This window comes from Erpetoichthys calabaricus, chromosome 2, assembly GCF_900747795.2.
Source record: "Erpetoichthys calabaricus chromosome 2, fErpCal1.3, whole genome shotgun sequence".
Lineage (NCBI taxonomy): Eukaryota > Metazoa > Chordata > Cladistia > Polypteriformes > Polypteridae > Erpetoichthys > Erpetoichthys calabaricus.
Genome location: NC_041395.2, coordinates 284,576,889 through 284,602,511, shown reverse-complemented (window position 1 = coordinate 284,602,511; position 25,623 = coordinate 284,576,889). Strand labels below are relative to the sequence as shown.

Here is a 25,623-nt window from a genome sequence, read left to right as displayed (position 1 = left end):
TGCTAGTGTTATTGCTGTTTTCCCCAGTGTGATGTGGTAGGAAACAGGGTAAGTCTGTTTTATTTCAAGTACTTTTTCCCGTAAGGTTCTTAAGCCACTAATTTTGCAGTTCCTACTTAGTCCAACCTGCAAAACCCTGCCCATGTGTTCAATGAGTCCATAGTGCTGTGTCTTTTTTACTGATTCATTTTCGCCTGTGTAGTTATTCAGGAAATCGGCATTAAGCATTGCTATTCTGAAGTTTTTTTTGTTTTTTTTTGTGTGTTTTTTTTTTATAACACTGCCCATGATTATTTGTGTTGGTTTTATGTTAAAAGTGATATATTTACTACATTTATAACAGTATTGCAGTTTAGGCTGTTGACAGTGTTCAACTTCAATTGTAATCCTAAAAAGACAAAAGGAAAGTGAAAAGAGTAAGTGCTGTCTATAAGTAAAATTTGTCAAGGACAACTAAAAAAATTTAACAGGATTAAACAAAAATCAACAAAAAGAGTAACTGACACACTAGGAAATTCCTCTGTAAAGTACCAGGTCAGTAGCATAGGAAATGTCAGTTTCTTATTTTTGGTGTAATGTCGTTATGCAAGTAGTACTAATAATGTAAAACACCTGGAACAAGCCAATATCAGCGGGGTGTCCTCATTTGTTATTGGAAGGGTGGTGTAAGTCTGGAGTTAGAGGAAAAAAATGCATTATTTTTCAAATATACAGTATGTGGAACACTATATGTTATTAATGTTCCATAATTTTTTCTGCATTCATTGTGTTTCAGGGCAAAGAGATTGAAAACACTAAACTGGTAATCCGATATCCTGACAGACATATTTCACGGGCAATCCTAATTCCGCAGCAGGCACCTGAGTTGTCAGTACCCTTATCTGCACAACCTTTCATCGCAGGGTAATGAATGATGTTTCAGTAGAGCTGCAGTCTTAAACTTTACTTGTTGTTAGTGGTCACATTCTTTTGAAATCTTAAGCATCATGTCTATAAAAAGTATTCACCCCCTTTGAAAGTTTTAACACTTTATTTTTATACAGCAGTTAATGACATTAGAATTAAATTGGCTTTCATGATGCTAATTAACAGTAAGACTTTTTAATGTCAAAGTGAAAACAGATTTCAGCAGTGTTATCTAAAATAAATTACAAATATGAAAAACAAAATGATTGATTGCACCCCATTGGGGGTGAAATTGTGTTTAGGTGCTGTGCTTGCAGCAACTGCCTATATTAAACAGATTGTGAATTTGTTACTTTTTATATTAGTCCCACACTGTTTTGACAAATGTAGAAAATCATCCTGCTTTAGGGAAAAACAATTGTAAGTTTTTGGTCAAATTTTTACTCTTTAAATTGAAATCTTTGTATTGCAGGTAGCATGTTGAATAGTCACAAATGCTGCTACCTCATAACTCTAAAGGCCTACTCAATTCCTCGTGTAGTTCCTGCTTGTGTAGAGTTTTTACATTCACCCCATGTAGGTGAATTTCTCCTTAAGTGTCCAATCTTTTACCTGCATCTTATAGACTTCTGTAAGATTAATTTTAACACACTGCATCAAAATATCTTGTATAGATTAGGGTAATATCTAGACTGGAATGAGAAAGCAGGCAGGATTGGTACCTGTTCCCTGAGACCCAAAAGTGGAAAGATGGATTGTTTACAGAGGATAACTTTTGGTGTGTATTGCAGCCATCAGTATATGCAAACTTTTTTTTTTTTTTTTTTTGGACTAGTCCTTATAACGTTTATTTCCTTTATTTCTTCCTTTAGGTCCAAGCGTAGAGGCCCTGTTAATGGCAATGAGTGTTATTTTTGGAGAACCACTGGCTGCTACTTTGGTGACAAGTGTCGCTACAAACATGTTCCTGAACATCGCTGGAGGGACAAGAGACTGTTGCAGTCATAAGCACTGTATTACACAAATTCCAACCGAGCGCTGGCATGGAAGCTGTGCTCTCAGGTCTAAAATGGGCATGAACACCTTTTATTGGAAATTCACCTAGAAGGGTTTTGATAAAAATATATTTCTTCTATTTGGTGTATCAGTATATTTTAAGCAGTTGAGGAGAATCTTGATATTTTTAGCTGTTTAAAAAGGGGTTTGTGTATTGTTTTCTAAAGGTTTTTAAATTTCAATAGCTAAACAGTCTTTTTTGCTGCAAAGCAATGTAAGACTCCCACACTAAATTTGTGGGCATAACTTAAAAGGCAGAGGACTCCTGAAACCAAAATATCCATAAATGATTAATGTGGGATAAGTAGTATTGCACTGTCACTTTTAGATGCTTTGATTTATAACAAATTTATCAGAGTGCCTTTTCTTATTTAGACATCTGGCCATACAGGGTAGTAAAATAATTAGTTGTTCTTTTTCTAGTACTAGGTGACAATCAAACCAGTTAAGGGCTATGGCAGTGAATGCACGTCATAATTCTTAGTTGCTTATTAATACGTGAGTAATATATGATGCATTTATTAAAAAAGGTATTTTTTACTTTATCAAGGGATGGCTTGCTTGGTAATGTCAGTTGTTCCCAAAATTCCTGTGCCCCTTACTTCATACGTAGCTCATGAACTATGTGTAGTATCTCCTTACACACTGCCTAAACTGGAATGAAAAGGCAGTGATCTGATAATTGTCGGAATACCATAACCTTTACTGTTTACATTATTAATTCCTTCAAGTTTATCTGTTAATTCACGCATTGATGTTTCCAGTAGTTTTCTATTCAGTAGAATTCTGTAACACTTTGTGGCCTAGGTGCATTTTGAGAAAGTATCCACATAAAGTTCAAAACAGTAATTCTTTACAGCATTTGTGCAATAACATGCTGGGAGCTGTTACATGAGATCAGATTTCATCACACATAAAACTTGCTTTTTTACCATTATTTTCTTTTTTTTTTAGTATATAGGCAACCTTATCTGAATATTTATTTCTTTAATTTTATTGTATTTCTACAATTTCTTTCTATGGCTTTTTTGCTATTTTATTCCACTTTTTAAAAATGTTCTACTGTAGTGTTTGAAATGCATCAGTAGGTGTCAGGAGAACCCAAAGCTTCAGTCTACAGTTCAGATGCCAGATTGTAGTATAATTTGGGCTGCAGTTAGATTGTGGTTAGTTTGCTGCTACTTGTTAGTGCTACAGTGCACAAGAGACACTTGCAGTGTTAAGGAAGTCAGTTTTGTTTAGAATATGCATCACCTTATCAGCTGTCATAGAAATTAATGCTTTTGAACACATAAAATGCCGATGTATTCATAATCACTGTATTTGTTAACATTTTAATATTTTTAAACTTCTTAAACATTAGTATGTATAAATCTCAGTGCTTTGTATTTATTCATATTTATTTTTTTCTTTTTTGTTTACATGATTTATACTATTTATTTTACTGATTTTAAACATTTGTTCCTAATGCATTACCTTTTTTTAATCACAACCAGATTAAAGAAACAGTTTTGTGGTAACGATATGGAAAACATGAACACGTTATTTCTTTTTATTTCAGTTTTTTTTTTGTGGTGGGGGTTTTATTCATCCATTTTTAAAAAATGGGTTGCTATTTGCCTTTTTTCACAAAGCTTTCAAAGTGTAATATGTACTTTTTTGTTTCTGCTTTAAGTTGAGTATATACACAGATGAAATTTTCACAAAATAAAGTTTGTACTGCCTTTTTTTTTCTTCTGTCTATTTTACAAGAGTGCCATATTTAGATTTTTGCTCAGGGTATCTGACATTTCTTTTTAAGTTATTTGAAATTTTTAGATTACAAAAAAAAATCCTTCATCTCCAGTATTTACTTATAGCATTTGGTTGCTGCTTTCTTCTTGACGCGGGTGTTCAATTTAGGAAGAAATGGCTAAACAAAACTATAGGGAAAGTGAATCAATAAGCGAGATTATACACTTTTTTATCTTATATTTGCTTGCCCTATTTGGTGTTTATCACATTTATGAAACTGGAGTATTCAGTTAAATTGAGAATCACACCGTTTCACTGAGACTCACTTATAATGTCTTTTTTGGGTAGTACAAGTAACACTGTCTCAGATATTCAGTTTTATAAGGATTTGCATTGCTGAGAATCATGTACTTTGTTCTCTTTACCTTTCTGGACTCTTAACAAATCAAACTTTTTTTTTTTTTTTTTTACATTAACAGTATCTATACTTTTCTTACATATTTGTAGCTAGATATTTTATTTGTCCCAATAGGAAATTCAGCTCTAACAGAAGCTCACAAAATAGTAAAACAACAACAACAACCACCGACCTCAGACATACACAAGAATTACAATAATCATTGACAAAAAAAACTCTGACTTGGCTAATAATAAGAAAGTAGTCACAGTGTAGTTGTGCTGATGCTGAGTGGGAGACAATTCACTTTTCACTAAGAAACAAAAGTTCACAACCTGATCCCATACTCATCAATTCTCATCAACCTTTCCATTAGTAGAGAATCATCAAAGATTTTCTACAATTCATATGACCTGGTATTCTTATGCAACAGTAGGTTCTCTTTCTCAGATGTTATGTAATATATAGATACTGTACATATGTGGATATATTAAAAATAGGTAATATTTGGTCTAGCTAAGAAGTTGTCTCTGCTCAGGAATTTGTTCTGGGCAACCCTCCACTCTCAGTACTGACATGGCAGCAGCAGATCTTAAAGTTGGTCCTTGGGATTACAGAACCACATTTTTGTCACTTTACCAAAGGAAGACTCTTTCAGCCTAATGGCCACCCTGTGAAGGTGTGTCTAATGCAGTAGGTGTCACTTTGAAACTTGCTCTGCTTGTAAATCCTTTTGTACTTACTCCTCCGGAGTCAGTCTGTGTCATGCCTCAATTCGTCTGTGCTCAGAAGTTCGATTAGGATGACAAGACTGAATGAGATGCCCTTTTGCTGTGTTTGGTCATTTCTTCTGTTGCAGCAGGGCTCAGAAGCTCATTTCCTTATTTGAGGGTGGAAGGCAATTTGTATTAGCCCAGCTAAAGCAGGACCCTTAATAGTGACATTAACAGTTTGTTTAACAAGAAGGATCTAAGCTAGAAACAAAAGAGAAAAAAATGACCAGTTTTTGGTAACCAAAGAGCGTATCTAATAACGTGGACATAATTTGGTAAACTTTTAAAACAGGCATAACTCAGGTATATAGAAACCTCCCCCTATAGGTGGACTTTTGCTGTCTATTCCTATCTACCAGCCAGTTCCTATATTGCCACCAGAATGCACTTAGAGAGCTTGCAGGCATCAACCTGAGTAAAGGGATAATCTGTTCCTGCCTTCATGACTGTGAGCAATTGTTTGTTTTTTGTGCTGGTATGTCTTTCTTTGCTTTCTGCAACTGGTTGCTCTTGACAAGTTGCAACAGCATTAAAAATGCAAGTTCAGTGCAGTTTTCTTCTCCAGTGCTGAAGTCATCTTTGGTTGTTGTCTAAGGGGAGCTTACAATGTAACTAATGAAGGGCAGCATTTCTAATGGAACCAGCTTAGTAGCACATACAGAAAAAACAGTATCTTTGTATCAGTGTCTTACTTATCAAATTATTTTTTAAACTCTTAAACCAGAGTAAACAGGTCTTGGGAATCTTGAATAGTGCACTTGGTAAAAGTCATTACTTGCCTGTCTAAATATTTAATTGCCACAGACATCCGTGCCACTGAGTGGTATTCATTCAGACGTGTTATATAGGTTTCTTATATGGGAGTAGAATTACTTTGAGCCTTTTTAAAGCACTAGTTACAAATGACAATGACCAGTTGATGTTGTGAAGGTGTAGCCATTTTGGAAAGATTTTGACAACCTTGAGTGATTTGTGGGTGGTTATCTTAAATGACTACCACATATGATGTTTACTTAGGTGTAGAAAACAGTTGTTCACTGTGAGTCTTAATACAAGGCACTTTATTTTAAGCAAAAAGATGGGAGTAAGATTTAATTAGCACATTAGAAAGTAAGGTGTTGATGTCAGTGGTATTTCTTTCATTGTTCAGTACAGCTTGCAGGCCCTGATACATGCACTGTGTTCTCAACTTTTGTTTCTAGTTTGCCTTTTCAAAATCATGCCAAGATTTTTTGTAGAGTTCCAATACCACAAGATTGAAACCCTAGGTTTAAAATTTGATGAAAATGCCATTTTAGTTTTCTTCAGACATTCCAAAGATTGCAGATTATGTTAATTGGCAACTCTACATTTAACACTACACGAGTAAGTCTGGGTGTGCACAAGACTAATATCCAGGGCTTGTTCCAGTTTTCTGTATGATGCTAATGGGATAAGCTCTGCATTGCTGTTCATTGATATAAGAAATACTGTTCTGCCATGACTAGTATGGCTGCCATAATATTCCAGGGGAAATTTGTTTGAATCAGGCTAGATTTACATCCGTGCCAACTCAAATGTGGATGAATGGGGTTATCTAAAATTATCAAGTCTTAGCCCAAGACTAGGTCATGGACTGCTAGAGCCAACATCAAAACAGGAACTAAGCCTTAACAGTGCACCAGTCCATCACAGAGCATATTTGCTCATACATATTTTTGAGAAATAGATGGAAAACAGAGCAACCTAAAATTGGACAGCTGCTTGCTACTTTTTATGGAACCACTGAAAAATCTGTACAAAGAAAATTCATGTTATTGAGAATTCTTTAAATGATGATGAGTACTGTGTTATCTCCACAGATTTCTAAGATAGTTTTAAGAGAAGATAATATTGTTCATTTCTTAAAAGATGATTTTTACTAAAATGTGGTGAAACTTTGAAGCAGACGGAAAAGGTATTTTAGAGGTCACCAGGTTGCCCAGAGCAAATCCTATACAAAGACTGACATGTTCAGGATCAGAGCACTTTAGACTCTGGTACTATAAAGTAGCAGTGCTAAGCATTGTGCCAATATTCCAGAGTTCATATCGTAAGAGACATTGATGTGATTGTGCGTTACGCTAGAGTCTTATAGCTTGGGTGTTGGTTTGGTCACTAACATACATAAAGTAACCCTAAAATCATTATAGAAAGAAAAATATGTCGGATTGCTGGGTAAATTGACTAATCCCAGGAGGACTATTTGGTAAACTACATTTGCTCTTTTGATAAGGAGCTGATCAAGGGGAAACTCTATATATACGGAGTTAGCCTGTAAGCCATACCAGAAGTATTCACTCACAACAGGTCACTCAACATGTAACCTTTTGGAATATTGCAATGTGGGACCCTGATAGAATTTGTACAAGCAGTTCCTAGGTCTTGATCTGAACTTTGTATTCTAGAGGAGTGAGACAAATGTGCTAATCATGCCACTATTCCATTTATACTTAATTAAACTTGAAATTTTGTTTCTATTATGAGAAACATTTTGATGCATTCATTCAGTTTACAGATCTGCCAAGTATGGTTCTGGGGGACCTACAGTATTCTAGCTTCACTGGGGATTGTATGACAGTCTGTCGCTGGGTGGACAGTCGCACTCACGCTGGACCAATGTAGAGTAACCAATTGGTATGCATAATGGTAGGAAAGACAGAAGACACAGAGAGAATGTGCAAATATTAAATAGTGTTTGGGACTGGATTTGAACTGTGGACCCAGATTTAGTTGTGGGTTTAATTCAAAAATATTTATTTTCATTTTTTTCAATTAAAAAATATATACGGTATTTTTATTGGTTACCAATTCTTGTCCTTGAATATCTTTGCCATTTTTCACTTGGAACAAAGGGATGTTTTTGGTTGGTTGTACATAATGTTTTATTGAATTTTGTTTCAGTCTGCTTTGTCTGAAAAAGGTACTGAAAATGTACCTCTCTTTAGTGTTGATAGCACATGTAATGAAAGCAACGATTCTACTGCTGACCAAGTAAAGAATTGGTGGGCTGAAATTAAGGGCTGGCATATTTGTCCATTGTAGGATTTTTCATGGAAAGTAGCAAAACGTAGTGGAAAAAGATTCCAATCTTACCGTGTTTTTTGTATATGGTAATTAAACCAAACTTGTTTTCTGAATTGGCAGTATTATCCATGTTCTAGTAGTAGCATTTGAGAAGCATTTTGTAAATGTTAAGATTACAAGTCAAAGTGTTGAATGTGAAAAAGAGAAAGCTGAATGTGATTGACTTTTTTCCAACTTAAGGAGGTGTTATCATTTCAAAATGCAGCTGTTTATTGTTGAAAAGTACATATTTATTACATACAGCCGCAAATTGTGGGTAATGGCAGAGCTAGTGTCTTAGCATATAATTATAGAGAGAGGTGGAGCAGCCACCGCAAAAACAGCAGCTCTTAAAGGAACCATAGCTTTCCATTCTGGGTTCTGCATCACGTGAATTGTCCATGCCGTTGGAGCAGTTATATGAAAACAAAATGTGACTGAAGGTCCTGCACATATTTTTAAAGCTGACAGTCCACAGTGGCTTGTGCTGTTGCCTTACAAAATAATGGCTGCTGTCTAATGGCGAGAGCTTTGTAGCAAACTGGAGGTTGTACAAAGCCTTCAAAATAAGGACGCCAGCAGTCACTGGGTCCTTTGAAGAGTGAAGATTTTATTCTTAAGTATTATTTTTTGAAACCATGTTATCAAAGGCAGTTTTAGCATCATGTTAGCATTACCAGTGTGTTCGTGGCTTCAGTTTCATTCTCTCTTCAAATTTACCTAATAAAACAAATGTATGTCATGCTATGAATAAGGTGCCACAGGGGTGCAGTGTGTATTGCTGCTATATCACAGCTTCACAGGACTTTGAATCCCAGTTCAGTCACTGTCTGTAAGGAGGTGTACTGCTTTTCTTATGTCTCTGGGTTCTTCCCAAATTCCAAAGACATCCAGGTCAAATTACCTTCATGTCAGGGAGTATGATATATGCATTAGTTTGCCCTATCATGATAGATGTCCACTTCTAATTACCCTATAGCTAGATAAAGCATTTCAGAAATGGATTGATATTTATGTATTAACAAAATGCAAAATCAGCCTGTCCATAACATTCTCAAACTCTCTTCATTCACTTCAGGGACATGGGTTGTCTGGAGCCTATCCTGGCAGCACTGAATGGAAGACCATCAAAGGGGCGACTCATAGCACACATTCAAGCTGTGGCTACTTTGGAATTATCAATTAAACTAACTTTCATGTATGTAGGGATGGGGGAAGAATACTAGAGTACACATGGTGCTATTCATGTAGATCCAGGGAGAATGTGCAGACTTCACATGGGCAATGACCAATGTAATTGCAGGAATAAATCAGAAAATTTGGGGAGCCAACTGGACCAGCCCTTTTAATATTGTAGCAAAGGAAAACAAGGGTATGATGGCATCACGTAAATAAGAAAGGCCCTGCAGATGCCATCTTTCAGTGCCTCAGCAGGGTAATCTCTTCAGAGTAGCTCATTTAGAGCAGATCAGTTTAGGAGCTCTATCCTATTGCAGGCTTGGGTCCAAATGTGATGCCTTCTTCCCAGAGATCCTCATTTTTGTAAGATTCCAACCAGAAGGGATGGTGCCTTTTCTGGGCATGTAAGATACCCTGGACATCATCTCTTGAGATGTTAGAGGGAAGAGATAAGATGGCTAATGACAGTGCCTTCTTCTGTCCTGGATATCTTGGGTGAGCCATTAAGGCACGGGTGTCGAACTCCAGGCCTGGAGGGCCGCAGTGGCTGCAGGTTTTTATTCTAACCCTTTTCCTAATCAGTGACCAGTTTACACTGCTAATTAACTCCTTTTCCTTTCATTTTCATAGCCCGGTCTTTAAGGATTTGGTCCTCTAAATTGATTCTTTTCTTCATTAATCGACAGCCAAACAGAAATGAGATGTGAAATGAGCCAACAGATGACCAGCTAAACTGGGGTTTCAAACTCCAACCAATTTCACTCCAACCAGTTTCTTAATGAGAAGTCAATTCTTGTTGTTAATTAAACCCGTTACTTAATTCCATGGCTTGCAGCTGCTCTCATTTTGCTACAGCAGACATTTCCCAAATTGTTGATTTTCTTTTTCTGATTATTGACCTGAGAGATCAACCTTACCAAGACCCTCACCTTTCTTTATGTTCAGATATTGTGGTTAGCTGGTCACCTGTTTGCTCATTTTGTGTCTCGTTATTGTTTGGCTGCTAATTAAGGAAATAGAAAGAACTAAGGGGTCTGAGTCAAGTTAATTAAATCTAAGTAAAAAGAAGTTAATTAGCAGCAAGAACAGGTCACTAATTAAGAAGGTGGTTAGAGTGAAAACCTGCAGCCATTGCGGCCCTCCAGGACCGGAGTTCAAAACCCTGGACACTGGATCTGTGAAGCAGATGTTACAGCACTAGCCAATGCCATACTGTACTGCCCTGTGTGTATATAATAAAATAATATGACTCTTCACTTTACTAGATGTTGTATTAAAAATAGAATGCCAGAAAGATGAAGGATAGCTGCAGCTGGGGGGCTGGTAAGAAACATACCCTGATGGGCCTTCCATATGATGAGCTAAAATACAGAGAGAGTAAAACAAACACACAGCATAAAAAAAACTTGCATCCATTAATTTGTTACGTTCTGCATTATAATTAGGCTTTCAAATGTTATTCATCCTAGGTTCTCAGTTACTGTCTTGACTAGTTCATTTTAAGAATGGTCTCATATTTGGACCATGTCAATTTCCTCCAGTTTCTTCTCATATATGTGCACTGCAGGTTAAAAGATGGCTTCTGAATTGGCCTGCTGTAAATATGTGGATGAGCATGCTGTTGTTACGGTCAGTGATAGTTCTTGCTGCTGCTGCTACTGTCAGTAACTCAGTAATTGAAAAAGCAGATTTAGAAAATGAATGTATGGATAATTTCTCCATTTTCTATCTAATGAAGAAGTAAAAATAAAAAGGAAAATTTGCTTGTAATCCTTTTTGGTATCTAGTGTTTGAGGTGAGCCCTGCCTTGCACTTGATGCTGATGGGATTGGCTTTGCCACCACATTACCCTATAACTGAATCAAGCATGTTTTAGACTTGTGCTTTACTTGGTGTGTGGTGCTTCATAAAGTGAAAGCTTGATTGACAGACCTAAAGACATCCAGCTGATACTTTTCAATGAACTGAGGGGGAAGGACTTCCAAAGGAAGCAGATTAAAATATTGTTGGCACCACTGATTAATTACATAATAAGGATCATTCTGTTCCTACACTCCGGTCTTGGCCATATGCTCTATTCACCTGCTGATGCTTTACAGTGCAATTGAAGCTGGCACTTGAGTCACAGGATGTTAATATGCAGTACTATGTATCAGCACTCAATAGGCCGTTCTAAAAATACGCCAAGGAACGTGCTGGCAGCGATGGGAGGGGAGGGCTGTAAAAAGGCACAAGATGATATTTTTGGTGTATTTTTTGGTTATTGAGGCTGAGGCAAGTCAGAAGATTTCAACGATTAGAGCTTACTAACAAGGGCTTGCTTTTCCTGTACCAAGCCCTGTCAAGGACACAGTGGCTCAATCACACAGAACTCCATAGACAAACAAACAAGAAAATTACTGGGTTTTCACACTGGAAAGAGGAAAAAAATTCCACTGCTGGAAGCAGGGGAAAAAGAAATGTTTCATATGTTGTCTCCAAAAACAGAGATTTTACTTCCTTTCTCATTAAAGCTTTGAACTGTAATTTGGAGTAGTGATGTTTGTCACTTTCCTGTATTGATGATAGCAGCCAAATTTCTAGTCATGGGTATTTGAACAAAGCATTCTCCATTATGATCAGGATTTCTAACAGTTACAAAACATGGACTCCTTTGCTTTTGCCAGTAATAAAAGTAGTAATTCTAAGTGAAGGTAGCAGTGGCGAGTAAAGTAGCTAGAGTTGTACGTCACAGATCCAGCATCCTAAGAATGAATCTCATAGCCAGGAATGGTCTGTGGTGTTTGTACATCCTTCCCTTGTCTGCGTGACTTTTTGTCAGTCTCTCTTATTTTCCTTCTACATCCCAGCAGATGTAGATTCTAGATTAACCGGTAATTCTAAATTAGGCCAGTGTGGGTGTCAGTGGGCCTTGAAGTGGACTGTTGCCATGTCCAGCGTCAATTGCTCTCTGGATAGGCTCAGGCCTTCTGATATCCTAAATTGGATTAAGAAGGTTTGAAAATTAATGCGATATATTTGGGTGTGTATGAGAGGGCTCCATGATAGGCTGGTACCTCATACTGAGATAATTAGTTTCTACTTTGTTTTTGGTGTATTTGAACAAAGCTGTATCCTTATATGTGATTGTTTTGTATTTAGTGAGTGGTATAATCAACTCTTGCATTTCGCCTTGAGAGTTATCACAGTGCGTAAAGTTGGTGAGGAGCGCAGTACAAGAAAAAAGTATTTTGTATTGTACAATGGTACTTGGCCATCTAGCTCTATGAAGAAGATTATTAGTATTCTGTTTTGTGTGTTGTGTTTACCTCATTTTTTGACACCTATTGTATGTCCAGCCTACCTGGAAAGGAGTCTCTCTCTCTGAATTGCCTTTCCCAGCATTTCTTCCATTATTTTTTCCCCTTTTATTTGATAGTTTTTCCATGTCTTCTTGGGGAGTCAAGGCTAGATTACTGTCAAAAAACAGAGCCTGTTAAAGCCCATTGAGGAATTCCTTGTGTGAGTTTGGACTATACAAGAAATACGTTTTTGTTGTTGTTACTGGCTTGCATCTTGTTTTGCCAGAATAAACACAAGGTTAAAGTCAGCTGAATAACAGAGAAGAATTAATTTTGCAGCCATTCTTGGGTAGAGTATTCTATACCAGTGCTTCTCAACCATCCACTTTTGTGCTATGGTGGGTCGAAAGCTGCTATTGTTTATAATGGTGGAGGTTCCTGAAGTTGCTCATTGTGGGTCACAAGGTGCTTTTGGGTGGGCTTGCCAGTCCGGCTATTGCGTTCAGCTCATCAAAGATTAGAACTGCTTTGAAAAATGCTCTCAATTCCACAAGGGGAATTGCTCTTTCAGTCGTACGTGAGAAAAAAGTTGGTCATGATAGAAAAGCAGAGAAACACTGGTCTACACCACCGGTTCGGAGTGGTGTCTCATAGAGCCAAGAGTCTCTCCAAGTACCCTGGTGTACCGCAATACTAAGATCATGTCTGACTTTAACACGAATATTATCACTGCAGTCTTAAAGAAAGACGGCTACAGGTTTTCAGAATCCTCAAAGCTAACAATGAATTTAATCTAGCAGCTAAACAGTTTATCCATTCATCTTTCAAAGCCACTTCAAAAGAAGGTTTATATTGAGCAGCAGCCACCTTACCTGAGAGCCCCGAGTTCAAGAAATGAAACCCAGACAATGTGCAAGTGTTATCACTGCACACAAGCACAAACTCCACATCGACCTTGGATTCCCGTTGGCTGGGATTTGACCGCATGACTGATTGAGGTAGCAGTGATAACCACTGTTCCAAATCAGCTAAACACTAAGACACTCAGTGAAGGACACACACCAAGAAGGAGCTCTTCACAGAGAATCTCATATGGTCTGTTGCATTACTCAAGCAAATATTCATACTTCAATTATGAATTCAAGTATGAATTGGGATTTGGACAACCTGTCTGGTAGTAGACAGTCTCAAATTAGATTTATGGAGGATACACCAGTCAGTCTTGTACATCCAGCCTCACTGCAGCTGATTTCCATTATTTAACTTAAAAGTATGTCAGCTAGATCTACCACAGCCAAATAATTTTTGGATTATTTCAAATAAAAGATTTGTCCAGTAATATGCCATCTTGGTGACAGGGTGGATATTGTAACTGAGGCACAAAATAAAAACTACAGTAAAGAAAATCAAACATGATCTTTCTATTATTTTCCCATTCGTTGAAAGTTCGCAAAGAAAGTGAAGCATATGAGTATCTCCCAACAATGCACTCAATTGCTTTAGTGACTTTGTCCAGAAAAACAGTTATGTGAAGAGATCCTCATTTTTGTAAGATTCCAACCAGAAGGGATGGTGCCTTTTCTGGGCATGTAAGATACCCTGGACATCATCTCTTGAGATGTTAGAGGGAAGAGATAAGATGGCTAATGACAGTGCCTTCTTCTGTCCTGGATATCTTGGGTGAGCCATTAAGGCACGGGGTGTCGAACTCCAGGCCTGGAGGGCCGCAGTGGCTGCAGGTTTTTATTCTAACCCTTTTCCTAATCAGTGACCAGTTTACACTGCTAATTAACTCCTTTTCCTTTCATTTTCATAGCCCGGTCTTTAAGGATTTGGTCCTCTAAATTGATTCTTTTCTTCATTAATCGACAGCCAAACAGAAATGAGATGTGAAATGAGCCAACAGATGACCAGCTAAACTGGGGTTTCAAACTCCAACCAATTTCACTCCAACCAGTTTCTTAATGAGAAGTCAATTCTTGTTGTTAATTAAACCCGTTACTTAATTCCATGGCTTGCAGCTGCTCTCATTTTGCTACAGCAGACATTTCCCAAATTGTTGATTTTCTTTTTCTGATTATTGACCTGAGAGATCAACCTTACCAAGACCCTCACCTTTCTTTATGTTCAGATATTGTGGTTAGCTGGTCACCTGTTTGCTCATTTTGTGTCTCGTTATTGTTTGGCTGCTAATTAAGGAAATAGAAAGAACTAAGGGGTCTGAGTCAAGTTAATTAAATCTAAGTAAAAAGAAGTTAATTAGCAGCAAGAACAGGTCACTAATTAAGAAGGTGGTTAGAGTGAAAACCTGCAGCCATTGCGGCCCTCCAGGACCGGAGTTCAAAACCCTGGACACTGGATCTGTGAAGCAGATGTTACAGCACTAGCCAATGCCATACTGTACTGCCCTGTGTGTATATAATAAAATAATATGACTCTTCCACTTTACTAGATGTTGTATTAAAAATAGAATGCCAGAAAGATGAAGGATAGCTGCAGCTGGGGGCTGGTAAGAAACATACCCTGATGGGCCTTCCATATGATGAGCTAAAATACAGAGAGAGTAAAACAAACACACAGCATAAAAAAAAACTTGCATCCATTAATTTGTTACGTTCTGCATTATAATTAGGCTTTCAAATGTTATTCATCCTAGGTTCTCAGTTACTGTCTTGACTAGTTCATTTTAAGAATGGTCTCATATTTGGACCATGTCAATTTCCTCCAGTTTCTTCTCATATATGTGCACTGCAGGTTAAAAGATGGCTTCTGAATTGGCCTGCTGTAAATATGTGGATGAGCATGCTGTTGTTACGGTCAGTGATAGTTCTTGCTGCTGCTGCTACTGTCAGTAACTCAGTAATTGAAAAAGCAGATTTAGAAAATGAATGTATGGATAATTTCTCCATTTTCTATCTAATGAAGAAGTAAAAATAAAAAGGAAAATTTGCTTGTAATCCTTTTTGGTATCTAGTGTTTGAGGTGAGCCCTGCCTTGCACTTGATGCTGATGGGATTGGCTTTGCCACCACATTACCCTATAACTGAATCAAGCATGTTTTAGACTTGTGCTTTACTTGGTGTGTGGTGCTTCATAAAGTGAAAGCTTGATTGACAGACCTAAAGACATCCAGCTGATACTTTTCAATGAACTGAGGGGAAGGACTTCCAAAGGAAGCAGATTAAAATATTGTTGGCACCACTGATTAATTACATAATAAGGATCATTCTGTTCCTACACTCCGGTCTTGGCCATATGCTCTATTCACCTGCTGATGCTTTACAGTGCAATTGAAGCTGGCACTTGAGTCACAGGATGTTAATATGCAGTACTATGTATCAGCACTCAATAGGCCGTTCTAAAAATACGCCAAGGAACGTGCTGGCAGCGATGGGAGGGGAGGGCTGTAAAAAGGCACAAGATGATATTTTTGGTGTATTTTTTGGTTATTGAGGCTGAGGCAAGTCAGAAGATTTCAACGATTAGAGCTTACTAACAAGGGCTTGCTTTTCCTGTACCAAGCCCTGTCAAGGACACAGTGGCTCAATCACACAGAACTCCATAGACAAACAAACAAGAAAATTACTGGGTTTTCACACTGGAAAGAGGAAAAAAATTCCACTGCTGGAAGCAGGGGAAAAAGAAATGTTTCATATGTTGTCTCCAAAAACAGAGATTTTACTTCCTTTCTCATTAAAGCTTTGAACTGTAATTTGGAGTAGTGATGTTTGTCACTTTCCTGTATTGATGATAGCAGCCAAATTTCTAGTCATGGGTATTTGAACAAAGCATTCTCCATTATGATCAGGATTTCTAACAGTTACAAAACATGGACTCCTTTGCTTTTGCCAGTAATAAAAGTAGTAATTCTAAGTGAAGGTAGCAGTGGCGAGTAAAGTAGCTAGAGTTGTACGTCACAGATCCAGCATCCTAAGAATGAATCTCATAGCCAGGAATGGTCTGTGGTGTTTGTACATCCTTCCCTTGTCTGCGTGACTTTTTGTCAGTCTCTCTTATTTTCCTTCTACATCCCAGCAGATGTAGATTCTAGATTAACCGGTAATTCTAAATTAGGCCAGTGTGGGTGTCAGTGGGCCTTGAAGTGGACTGTTGCCATGTCCAGCGTCAATTGCTCTCTGGATAGGCTCAGGCCTTCTGATATCCTAAATTGGATTAAGAAGGTTTGAAAATTAATGCGATATATTTGGGTGTGTATGAGAGGGGCTCCATGATAGGCTGGTACCTCATACTGAGATAATTAGTTTCTACTTTGTTTTTGGTGTATTTGAACAAAGCTGTATCCTTATATGTGATTGTTTTGTATTTAGTGAGTGGTATAATCAACTCTTGCATTTCGCCTTGAGAGTTATCACAGTGCGTAAAGTTGGTGAGGAGCGCAGTACAAGAAAAAAGTATTTTGTATTGTACAATGGTACTTGGCCATCTAGCTCTATGAAGAAGATTATTAGTATTCTGTTTTGTGTGTTGTGTTTACCTCATTTTTTGACACCTATTGTATGTCCAGCCTACCTGGAAAGGAGTCTCTCTCTCTGAATTGCCTTTCCCAGCATTTCTTCCATTATTTTTTCCCCTTTTATTTGATAGTTTTTCCATGTCTTCTTGGGGAGTCAAGGCTAGATTACTGTCAAAAAACAGAGCCTGTTAAAGCCCATTGAGGAATTCCTTGTGTGAGTTTGGACTATACAAGAAATACGTTTTTGTTGTTGTTACTGGCTTGCATCTTGTTTTGCCAGAATAAACACAAGGTTAAAGTCAGCTGAATAACAGAGAAGAATTAATTTTGCAGCCATTCTTGGGTAGAGTATTCTATACCAGTGCTTCTCAACCATCCACTTTTGTGCTATGGTGGGTCGAAAGCTGCTATTGTTTATAATGGTGGAGGTTCCTGAAGTTGCTCATTGTGGGTCACAAGGTGCTTTTGGGTGGGCTGCCAGTCCGGCTATTGCGTTCAGCTCATCAAAGATTAGAACTGCTTTGAAAAATGCTCTCAATTCCACAAGGGGAATTGCTCTTTCAGTCGTACGTGAGAAAAAAGTTGGTCATGATAGAAAAGCAGAGAAACACTGGTCTACACCACCGGTTCGGAGTGGTGTCTCATAGAGCCAAGAGTCTCTCCAAGTACCCTGGTGTACCGCAATACTAAGATCATGTCTGATTTTAACACGAATATTATCACTGCAGTCTTAAAGAAAGACGGCTACAGGTTTTCAGAATCCTCAAAGCTAACAATGAATTTAATCTAGCAGCTAAACAGTTTATCCATTCATCTTTCAAAGCCACTTCAAAAGAAGGTTTATATTGAGCAGCAGCCACCTTACCTGAGAGCCCCGAGTTCAAGAAATGAAACCCAGACAATGTGCAAGTGTTATCACTGCACACAAGCACAAACTCCACATCGACCTTGGATTCCCGTTGGCTGGGATTTGACCGCATGACTGATTGAGGTAGCAGTGATAACCACTGTTCCAAATCAGCTAAACACTAAGACACTCAGTGAAGGACACACACCAAGAAGGAGCTCTTCACAGAGAATCTCATATGGTCTGTTGCATTACTCAAGCAAATATTCATACTTCAATTATGAATTCAAGTATGAATTGGGATTTGGACAACCTGTCTGGTAGTAGACAGTCTCAAATTAGATTTATGGAGGATACACCAGTCAGTCTTGTACATCCAGCCTCACTGCAGCTGATTTCCATTATTTAACTTAAAAGTATGTCAGCTAGATCTACCACAGCCAAATAATTTTTGGATTATTTCAAATAAAAGATTTGTCCAGTAATATGCCATCTTGGTGACAGGGTGGATATTGTAACTGAGGCACAAAATAAAAACTACAGTAAAGAAAATCAAACATGATCTTTCTATTATTTTCCCATTCGTTGAAAGTTCGCAAAGAAAGTGAAGCATATGAGTATCTCCCAACAATGCACTCAATTGCTTTAGTGACTTTGTCCAGAAAAACAGTTATGTGAAGAGATCCTCATTTTTGTAAGATTCCAACCAGAAGGGATGGTGCCTTTTCTGGGCATGTAAGATACCCTGGACATCATCTCTTGAGATGTTAGAGGGAAGAGATAAGATGGCTAATGACAGTGCCTTCTTCTGTCCTGGATATCTTGGGTGAGCCATTAAGGCACGGGTGTCGAACTCCAGGCCTGGAGGGCCGCAGTGGCTGCAGGTTTTTATTCTAACCCTTTTCCTAATCAGTGACCAGTTTACACTGCTAATTAACTCCTTTTCCTTTCATTTTCATAGCCCGGTCTTTAAGGATTTGGTCCTCTAAATTGATTCTTTTCTTCATTAATCGACAGCCAAACAGAAATGAGATGTGAAATGAGCCAACAGATGACCAGCTAAACTGGGGTTTCAAACTCCAACCAATTTCACTCCAACCAGTTTCTTAATGAGAAGTCAATTCTTGTTGTTAATTAAACCCGTTACTTAATTCCATGGCTTGCAGCTGCTCTCATTTTGCTACAGCAGACATTTCCCAAATTGTTGATTTTCTTTTTCTGATTATTGACCTGAGAGATCAACCTTACCAAGACCCTCACCTTTCTTTATGTTCAGATATTGTGGTTAGCTGGTCACCTGTTTGCTCATTTTGTGTCTCGTTATTGTTTGGCTGCTAATTAAGGAAATAGAAAGAACTAAGGGGTCTGAGTCAAGTTAATTAAATCTAAGTAAAAAGAAGTTAATTAGCAGCAAGAACAGGTCACTAATTAAGAAGGTGGTTAGAGTGAAAACCTGCAGCCATTGCGGCCCTCCAGGACCGGAGTTCAAAACCCTGGACACTGGATCTGTGAAGCAGATGTTACAGCACTAGCCAATGCCATACTGTACTGCCCTGTGTGTATATAATAAAATAATATGACTCTTCCACTTTACTAGATGTTGTATTAAAAATAGAATGCCAGAAAGATGAAGGATAGCTGCAGCTGGGGGCTGGTAAGAAACATACCCTGATGGGCCTTCCATATGATGAGCTAAAATACAGAGAGAGTAAAACAAACACACAGCATAAAAAAAACTTGCATCCATTAATTTGTTACGTTCTGCATTATAATTAGGCTTTCAAATGTTATTCATCCTAGGTTCTCAGTTACTGTCTTGACTAGTTCATTTTAAGAATGGTCTCATATTTGGACCATGTCAATTTCCTCCAGTTTCTTCTCATATATGTGCACTGCAGGTTAAAAGATGGCTTCTGAATTGGCCTGCTGTAAATATGTGGATGAGCATGCTGTTGTTACGGTCAGTGATAGTTCTTGCTGCTGCTGCTACTGTCAGTAACTCAGTAATTGAAAAAGCAGATTTAGAAAATGAATGTATGGATAATTTCTCCATTTTCTATCTAATGAAGAAGTAAAAATAAAAAGGAAAATTTGCTTGTAATCCTTTTTGGTATCTAGTGTTTGAGGTGAGCCCTGCCTTGCACTTGATGCTGATGGGATTGGCTTTGCCACCACATTACCCTATAACTGAATCAAGCATGTTTTAGACTTGTGCTTTACTTGGTGTGTGGTGCTTCATAAAGTGAAAGCTTGATTGACAGACCTAAAGACATCCAGCTGATACTTTTCAATGAACTGAGGGGGAAGGACTTCCAAAGGAAGCAGATTAAAATATTGTTGGCACCACTGATTAATTACATAATAAGGATCATTCTGTTCCTACACTCCGGTCTTGGCCATATGCTCTATTCACCTGCTGATGCTTTACAGTGCAATTGAAGCTGGCACTTGAGTCACAGGATGTTAATATGCAGTACTATGTATCAGCACTCAATAGGCCGTTCTAAAAATACGCCAAGGAACGTGCTGGCAGCGATGGGAGGGGAGGGCTGTAAAAAGGCACAAGATGATATTTTTGGTGTATTTTTTGGTTATTGAGGCTGAGGCAAGTCAGAAGATTTCAACGATTAGAGCTTACTAACAAGGGCTTGCTTTTCCTGTACCAAGCCCTGTCAAGGACACAGTGGCTCAATCACACAGAACTCCATAGACAAACAAACAAGAAAATTACTGGGTTTTCACACTGGAAAGAGGAAAAAAATTCCACTGCTGGAAGCAGGGGAAAAAGAAATGTTTCATATGTTGTCTCCAAAAACAGAGATTTTACTTCCTTTCTCATTAAAGCTTTGAACTGTAATTTGGAGTAGTGATGTTTGTCACTTTCCTGTATTGATGATAGCAGCCAAATTTCTAGTCATGGGTATTTGAACAAAGCATTCTCCATTATGATCAGGATTTCTAACAGTTACAAAACATGGACTCCTTTGCTTTTGCCAGTAATAAAAGTAGTAATTCTAAGTGAAGGTAGCAGTGGCGAGTAAAGTAGCTAGAGTTGTACGTCACAGATCCAGCATCCTAAGAATGAATCTCATAGCCAGGAATGGTCTGTGGTGTTTGTACATCCTTCCCTTGTCTGCGTGACTTTTTGTCAGTCTCTCTTATTTTCCTTCTACATCCCAGCAGATGTAGATTCTAGATTAACCGGTAATTCTAAATTAGGCCAGTGTGGGTGTCAGTGGGCCTTGAAGTGGACTGTTGCCATGTCCAGCGTCAATTGCTCTCTGGATAGGCTCAGGCCTTCTGATATCCTAAATTGGATTAAGAAGGTTTGAAAATTAATGCGATATATTTGGGTGTGTATGAGAGGGCTCCATGATAGGCTGGTACCTCATACTGAGATAATTAGTTTCTACTTTGTTTTTGGTGTATTTGAACAAAGCTGTATCCTTATATGTGATTGTTTTGTATTTAGTGAGTGGTATAATCAACTCTTGCATTTCGCCTTGAGAGTTATCACAGTGCGTAAAGTTGGTGAGGAGCGCAGTACAAGAAAAAAGTATTTTGTATTGTACAATGGTACTTGGCCATCTAGCTCTATGAAGAAGATTATTAGTATTCTGTTTTGTGTGTTGTGTTTACCTCATTTTTTGACACCTATTGTATGTCCAGCCTACCTGGAAAGGAGTCTCTCTCTCTGAATTGCCTTTCCCAGCATTTCTTCCATTATTTTTTCCCCTTTTATTTGATAGTTTTTCCATGTCTTCTTGGGGAGTCAAGGCTAGATTACTGTCAAAAAACAGAGCCTGTTAAAGCCCATTGAGGAATTCCTTGTGTGAGTTTGGACTATACAAGAAATACGTTTTTGTTGTTGTTACTGGCTTGCATCTTGTTTTGCCAGAATAAACACAAGGTTAAAGTCAGCTGAATAACAGAGAAGAATTAATTTTGCAGCCATTCTTGGGTAGAGTATTCTATACCAGTGCTTCTCAACCATCCACTTTTGTGCTATGGTGGGTCGAAAGCTGCTATTGTTTATAATGGTGGAGGTTCCTGAAGTTGCTCATTGTGGGTCACAAGGTGCTTTTGGGTGGGCTGCCAGTCCGGCTATTGCGTTCAGCTCATCAAAGATTAGAACTGCTTTGAAAAATGCTCTCAATTCCACAAGGGGAATTGCTCTTTCAGTCGTACGTGAGAAAAAAGTTGGTCATGATAGAAAAGCAGAGAAACACTGGTCTACACCACCGGTTCGGAGTGGTGTCTCATAGAGCCAAGAGTCTCTCCAAGTACCCTGGTGTACCGCAATACTAAGATCATGTCTGATTTTAACACGAATATTATCACTGCAGTCTTAAAGAAAGACGGCTACAGGTTTTCAGAATCCTCAAAGCTAACAATGAATTTAATCTAGCAGCTAAACAGTTTATCCATTCATCTTTCAAAGCCACTTCAAAAGAAGGTTTATATTGAGCAGCAGCCACCTTACCTGAGAGCCCCGAGTTCAAGAAATGAAACCCAGACAATGTGCAAGTGTTATCACTGCACACAAGCACAAACTCCACATCGACCTTGGATTCCCGTTGGCTGGGATTTGACCGCATGACTGATTGAGGTAGCAGTGATAACCACTGTTCCAAATCAGCTAAACACTAAGACACTCAGTGAAGGACACACACCAAGAAGGAGCTCTTCACAGAGAATCTCATATGGTCTGTTGCATTACTCAAGCAAATATTCATACTTCAATTATGAATTCAAGTATGAATTGGGATTTGGACAACCTGTCTGGTAGTAGACAGTCTCAAATTAGATTTATGGAGGATACACCAGTCAGTCTTGTACATCCAGCCTCACTGCAGCTGATTTCCATTATTTAACTTAAAAGTATGTCAGCTAGATCTACCACAGCCAAATAATTTTTGGATTATTTCAAATAAAAGATTTGTCCAGTAATATGCCATCTTGGTGACAGGGTGGATATTGTAACTGAGGCACAAAATAAAAACTACAGTAAAGAAAATCAAACATGATCTTTCTATTATTTTCCCATTCGTTGAAAGTTCGCAAAGAAAGTGAAGCATATGAGTATCTCCCAACAATGCACTCAATTGCTTTAGTGACTTTGTCCAGAAAAACAGTTATGTGAAGACAAAAGAGGCATTAGTTCTTCAACCGATTGCCTGGTTCTCTTTCCTAATTGTTTTTAGACCAGGTAAGCATTTCAAATTCAGGCTAAATCCACACTATAAAACAGCGTTTTTAAATGAAAATGTTTTCCGTCCATGTTAGCATTTTTACATTGTTTACGAAAGTATCTCTGACCTCCCTAAAGTGACCAAAAAGACATATGACATTCACCTACACTAGGTATGTTTGCATCAGTGGAAAAATCCTTAAAGGGATTGTAATGCTGCCGGCCTGGGGATTCACCACAAAACTGTAACAACCAGTAAATTATCTGCCTTTTGCACAAGTATGCAGCATTAAAAATGTACAAAGTGCAATTTAGATGCAAACAGGGAAGCAACACAGAAAGCACCATGGAAGGTATCTCCTCTGTCTCTGTGAGGTGGGAATATGATTTTCTTCCGTGAAAGGTGACCAATAAGGGAAGGGCTACGTAATGAGCACCAACATATCAGAGTGTTTTTAAAAGGCTTTGTTTTTACCTGCTGGTGTTTTCTGGAGTACATTTTCAAAAGGCTCCGGGTTGTGTGTACGAAAGGCAAAAATGGATACAAATGAACAGATAGTACAGCTGACATACAGTAGCCTCAGCTTGGCTCAGTGTTGTGAAGCCTTTGGACTGATTTACATACGGCTCTTTGAGCTAGCCATTCAGCATACCAAGTTAAAATAAAGTAGTCGGCTAAGAGCTGAGTGGCTAGTTTTGATTGCTATAATATAATAATTTTGGGTGGGTGGGGGCATTGAGTGGCTTTTCCAAGTGGTGTTTGATCTCCTTCCTTTGCTGAGTCTGTGTGTGATGTGTACATGTCCTGCATTTAAGGGTCAGGTCTCTTCTGTAGTTGTGTTGCCCATAGTAGCTCTTAAATGCTGCTGCTGTGATCACCATGTTTGTGTGTGCATTTGTATCACCAGCACTTGATTTTTCCAGGTCAAGGAGTAAATTATAGTTAACTCAAATCATTATTGGTCACTCACAAGCACTTTTGTATCTATGTTTGGATTTTTTAATCTTACACATTCATTTCCAGATAAAATCAAAGATATTAAAAAAATCCATTAGAATGTATCATATACTGTTAGACTGCTTCGGGTTAACTATTGCCTTGGTACAAGCACACTTTTGGCCAAAGGGATTTTGTAGTTGTTGTGGGGTGAATGAATCTGTCAAGCCTGAGAAAGTAATGCGCAAGAAGAATGCCTTCAGTGTGGATGAGAATGTGTACATTCAAAGTAAGAACAGATTTGGAAAGAGCAGGAATGCTGAGCGTGAACAAGTCTGATAGAGGGAATGAATGAAAGGACTGGATCTTCCATGAGGCGAGGAATTCTGGGGAGGGCAGGAGATGCATTACTTCACATGGGTTAGTGGATCTGAGGAACACTGGAATGGAATCCAAAATATCTGGCCACATTTTCACCTAGATAAGATCTTGCTGTAAAGATCAATATGTTAATGTTCCTTGCCCAAAATCTTGCCATGTAAAGGAATATCATTATGGAAGACTGACCCTTTTTAGCCAAAGTTATATAAGTGTTTTAATTTGTTAATACACAACTAGAGCATTTTGCTTTACACAGTTTGAAAAGGCAGACACTTTTGCTTTATGTAAACATATCCCTGGTCTGTAAATGTCTGTAAATTTTTTACTTAAAGTTTTATATCTGTGACTTATTAGTGCATTATCTACAAAGATAATATCCATCTCTCCTCCAGCAAATCTGCTTATTTCAGTTAAGAGCTACAGGGGGCCAATTTAGAGAGGCCAGTCGACTTAACACTTATGTGGGGGGAAAACCAGACTACCAGGAGGAAAATATGGAAAAACTACCCAGACGGTAGTGAGACAGCAATGCTTACCACTGTGCCACTCTATGGTAGTAATATAAAGTTCATAAACAGTTAATTTAAACCTTGATTGACTTTTTAGTCTGAATAATAATCGGCAACCAGTTGTATTGACCAGTTGACCTTATGACAAATTCTCCCATTTAAAAGAAAGGCTGTCCGGCTGAACAGTGTTTGTGACCGTGGTTACTCTGTACTGGACTACATGAATAATTGCAATGGCAAAACCCACTTGTCCTTTTTCACATTTAATTTTGTTATAATAAGAAGCTTTAAATAATGTAAAATAGTTATTTTTTTTATTTTTATTGTGCAACAGAAACAATTCTAAAATGTTACTTAAATTGCAAAGTGAAAATACACCGATCAACCACAACATTAAAACCACTGGCAGATGAAGCAAATAACACTGATTATCTTGTTACAATGGCACCTGTCAAGGAATATTTTATATATTAGACAGCATGTGAACAGTCTGTGCTTATGGGTGATTTTTTAGAAGCAGGAAAAATTAGCAAGCATAAGGATCTGAACGACTTTGCAAGGGCTACATTGTAAAGGGTAGGTGACCGGGTGAGAGCTTTCTGTGTATGGGCTTGCGTTCCTTGTTCTGCTGGGAAACCTTGGGTCCTGGCATTCATGGGGATGTTACTTTGATGTGTACCACCTACCTAAAGATTGCTGCAAAGCACATACACGCCAAAATGGCAATGGTATTCCATGTTGGTAGTGGCCTCTTTTTTAAGAATAATCAGCTTTTACCACACTGAAAAAGAGTTCACAGTGTTGACTTGGTTTTGAAATTCCCCAGATTTCAATCTGATTGAGCATCTGTGGGATGTGATGGAAAAACAAATCT

At 38.1% G+C, this 25,623-nt stretch overlaps 1 protein-coding gene across 2 annotated transcripts in view; it reads left to right on the top strand.

The window, feature by feature from the left end:
* zgc:123010 (uncharacterized protein LOC641500 homolog) overlaps window positions 1–3,494 on the top strand; it is a 62,790-nt gene extending 59,296 nt beyond the window's left edge. For both annotated transcript variants that reach the window (XM_028795666.2, XM_028795668.2), the window contains exons 15-16: window positions 776–903; window positions 1,779–3,494. In XM_028795666.2, the coding sequence (XP_028651499.1) occupies window positions 776–903; window positions 1,779–1,914 (264 nt within the window). In that variant the 3' untranslated portion in view covers window positions 1,915–3,494. The remainder of the gene's footprint in view (window positions 1–775; window positions 904–1,778) is intronic.
* The last annotated feature ends 22,129 nt before the right edge of the window (window positions 3,495–25,623 follow it).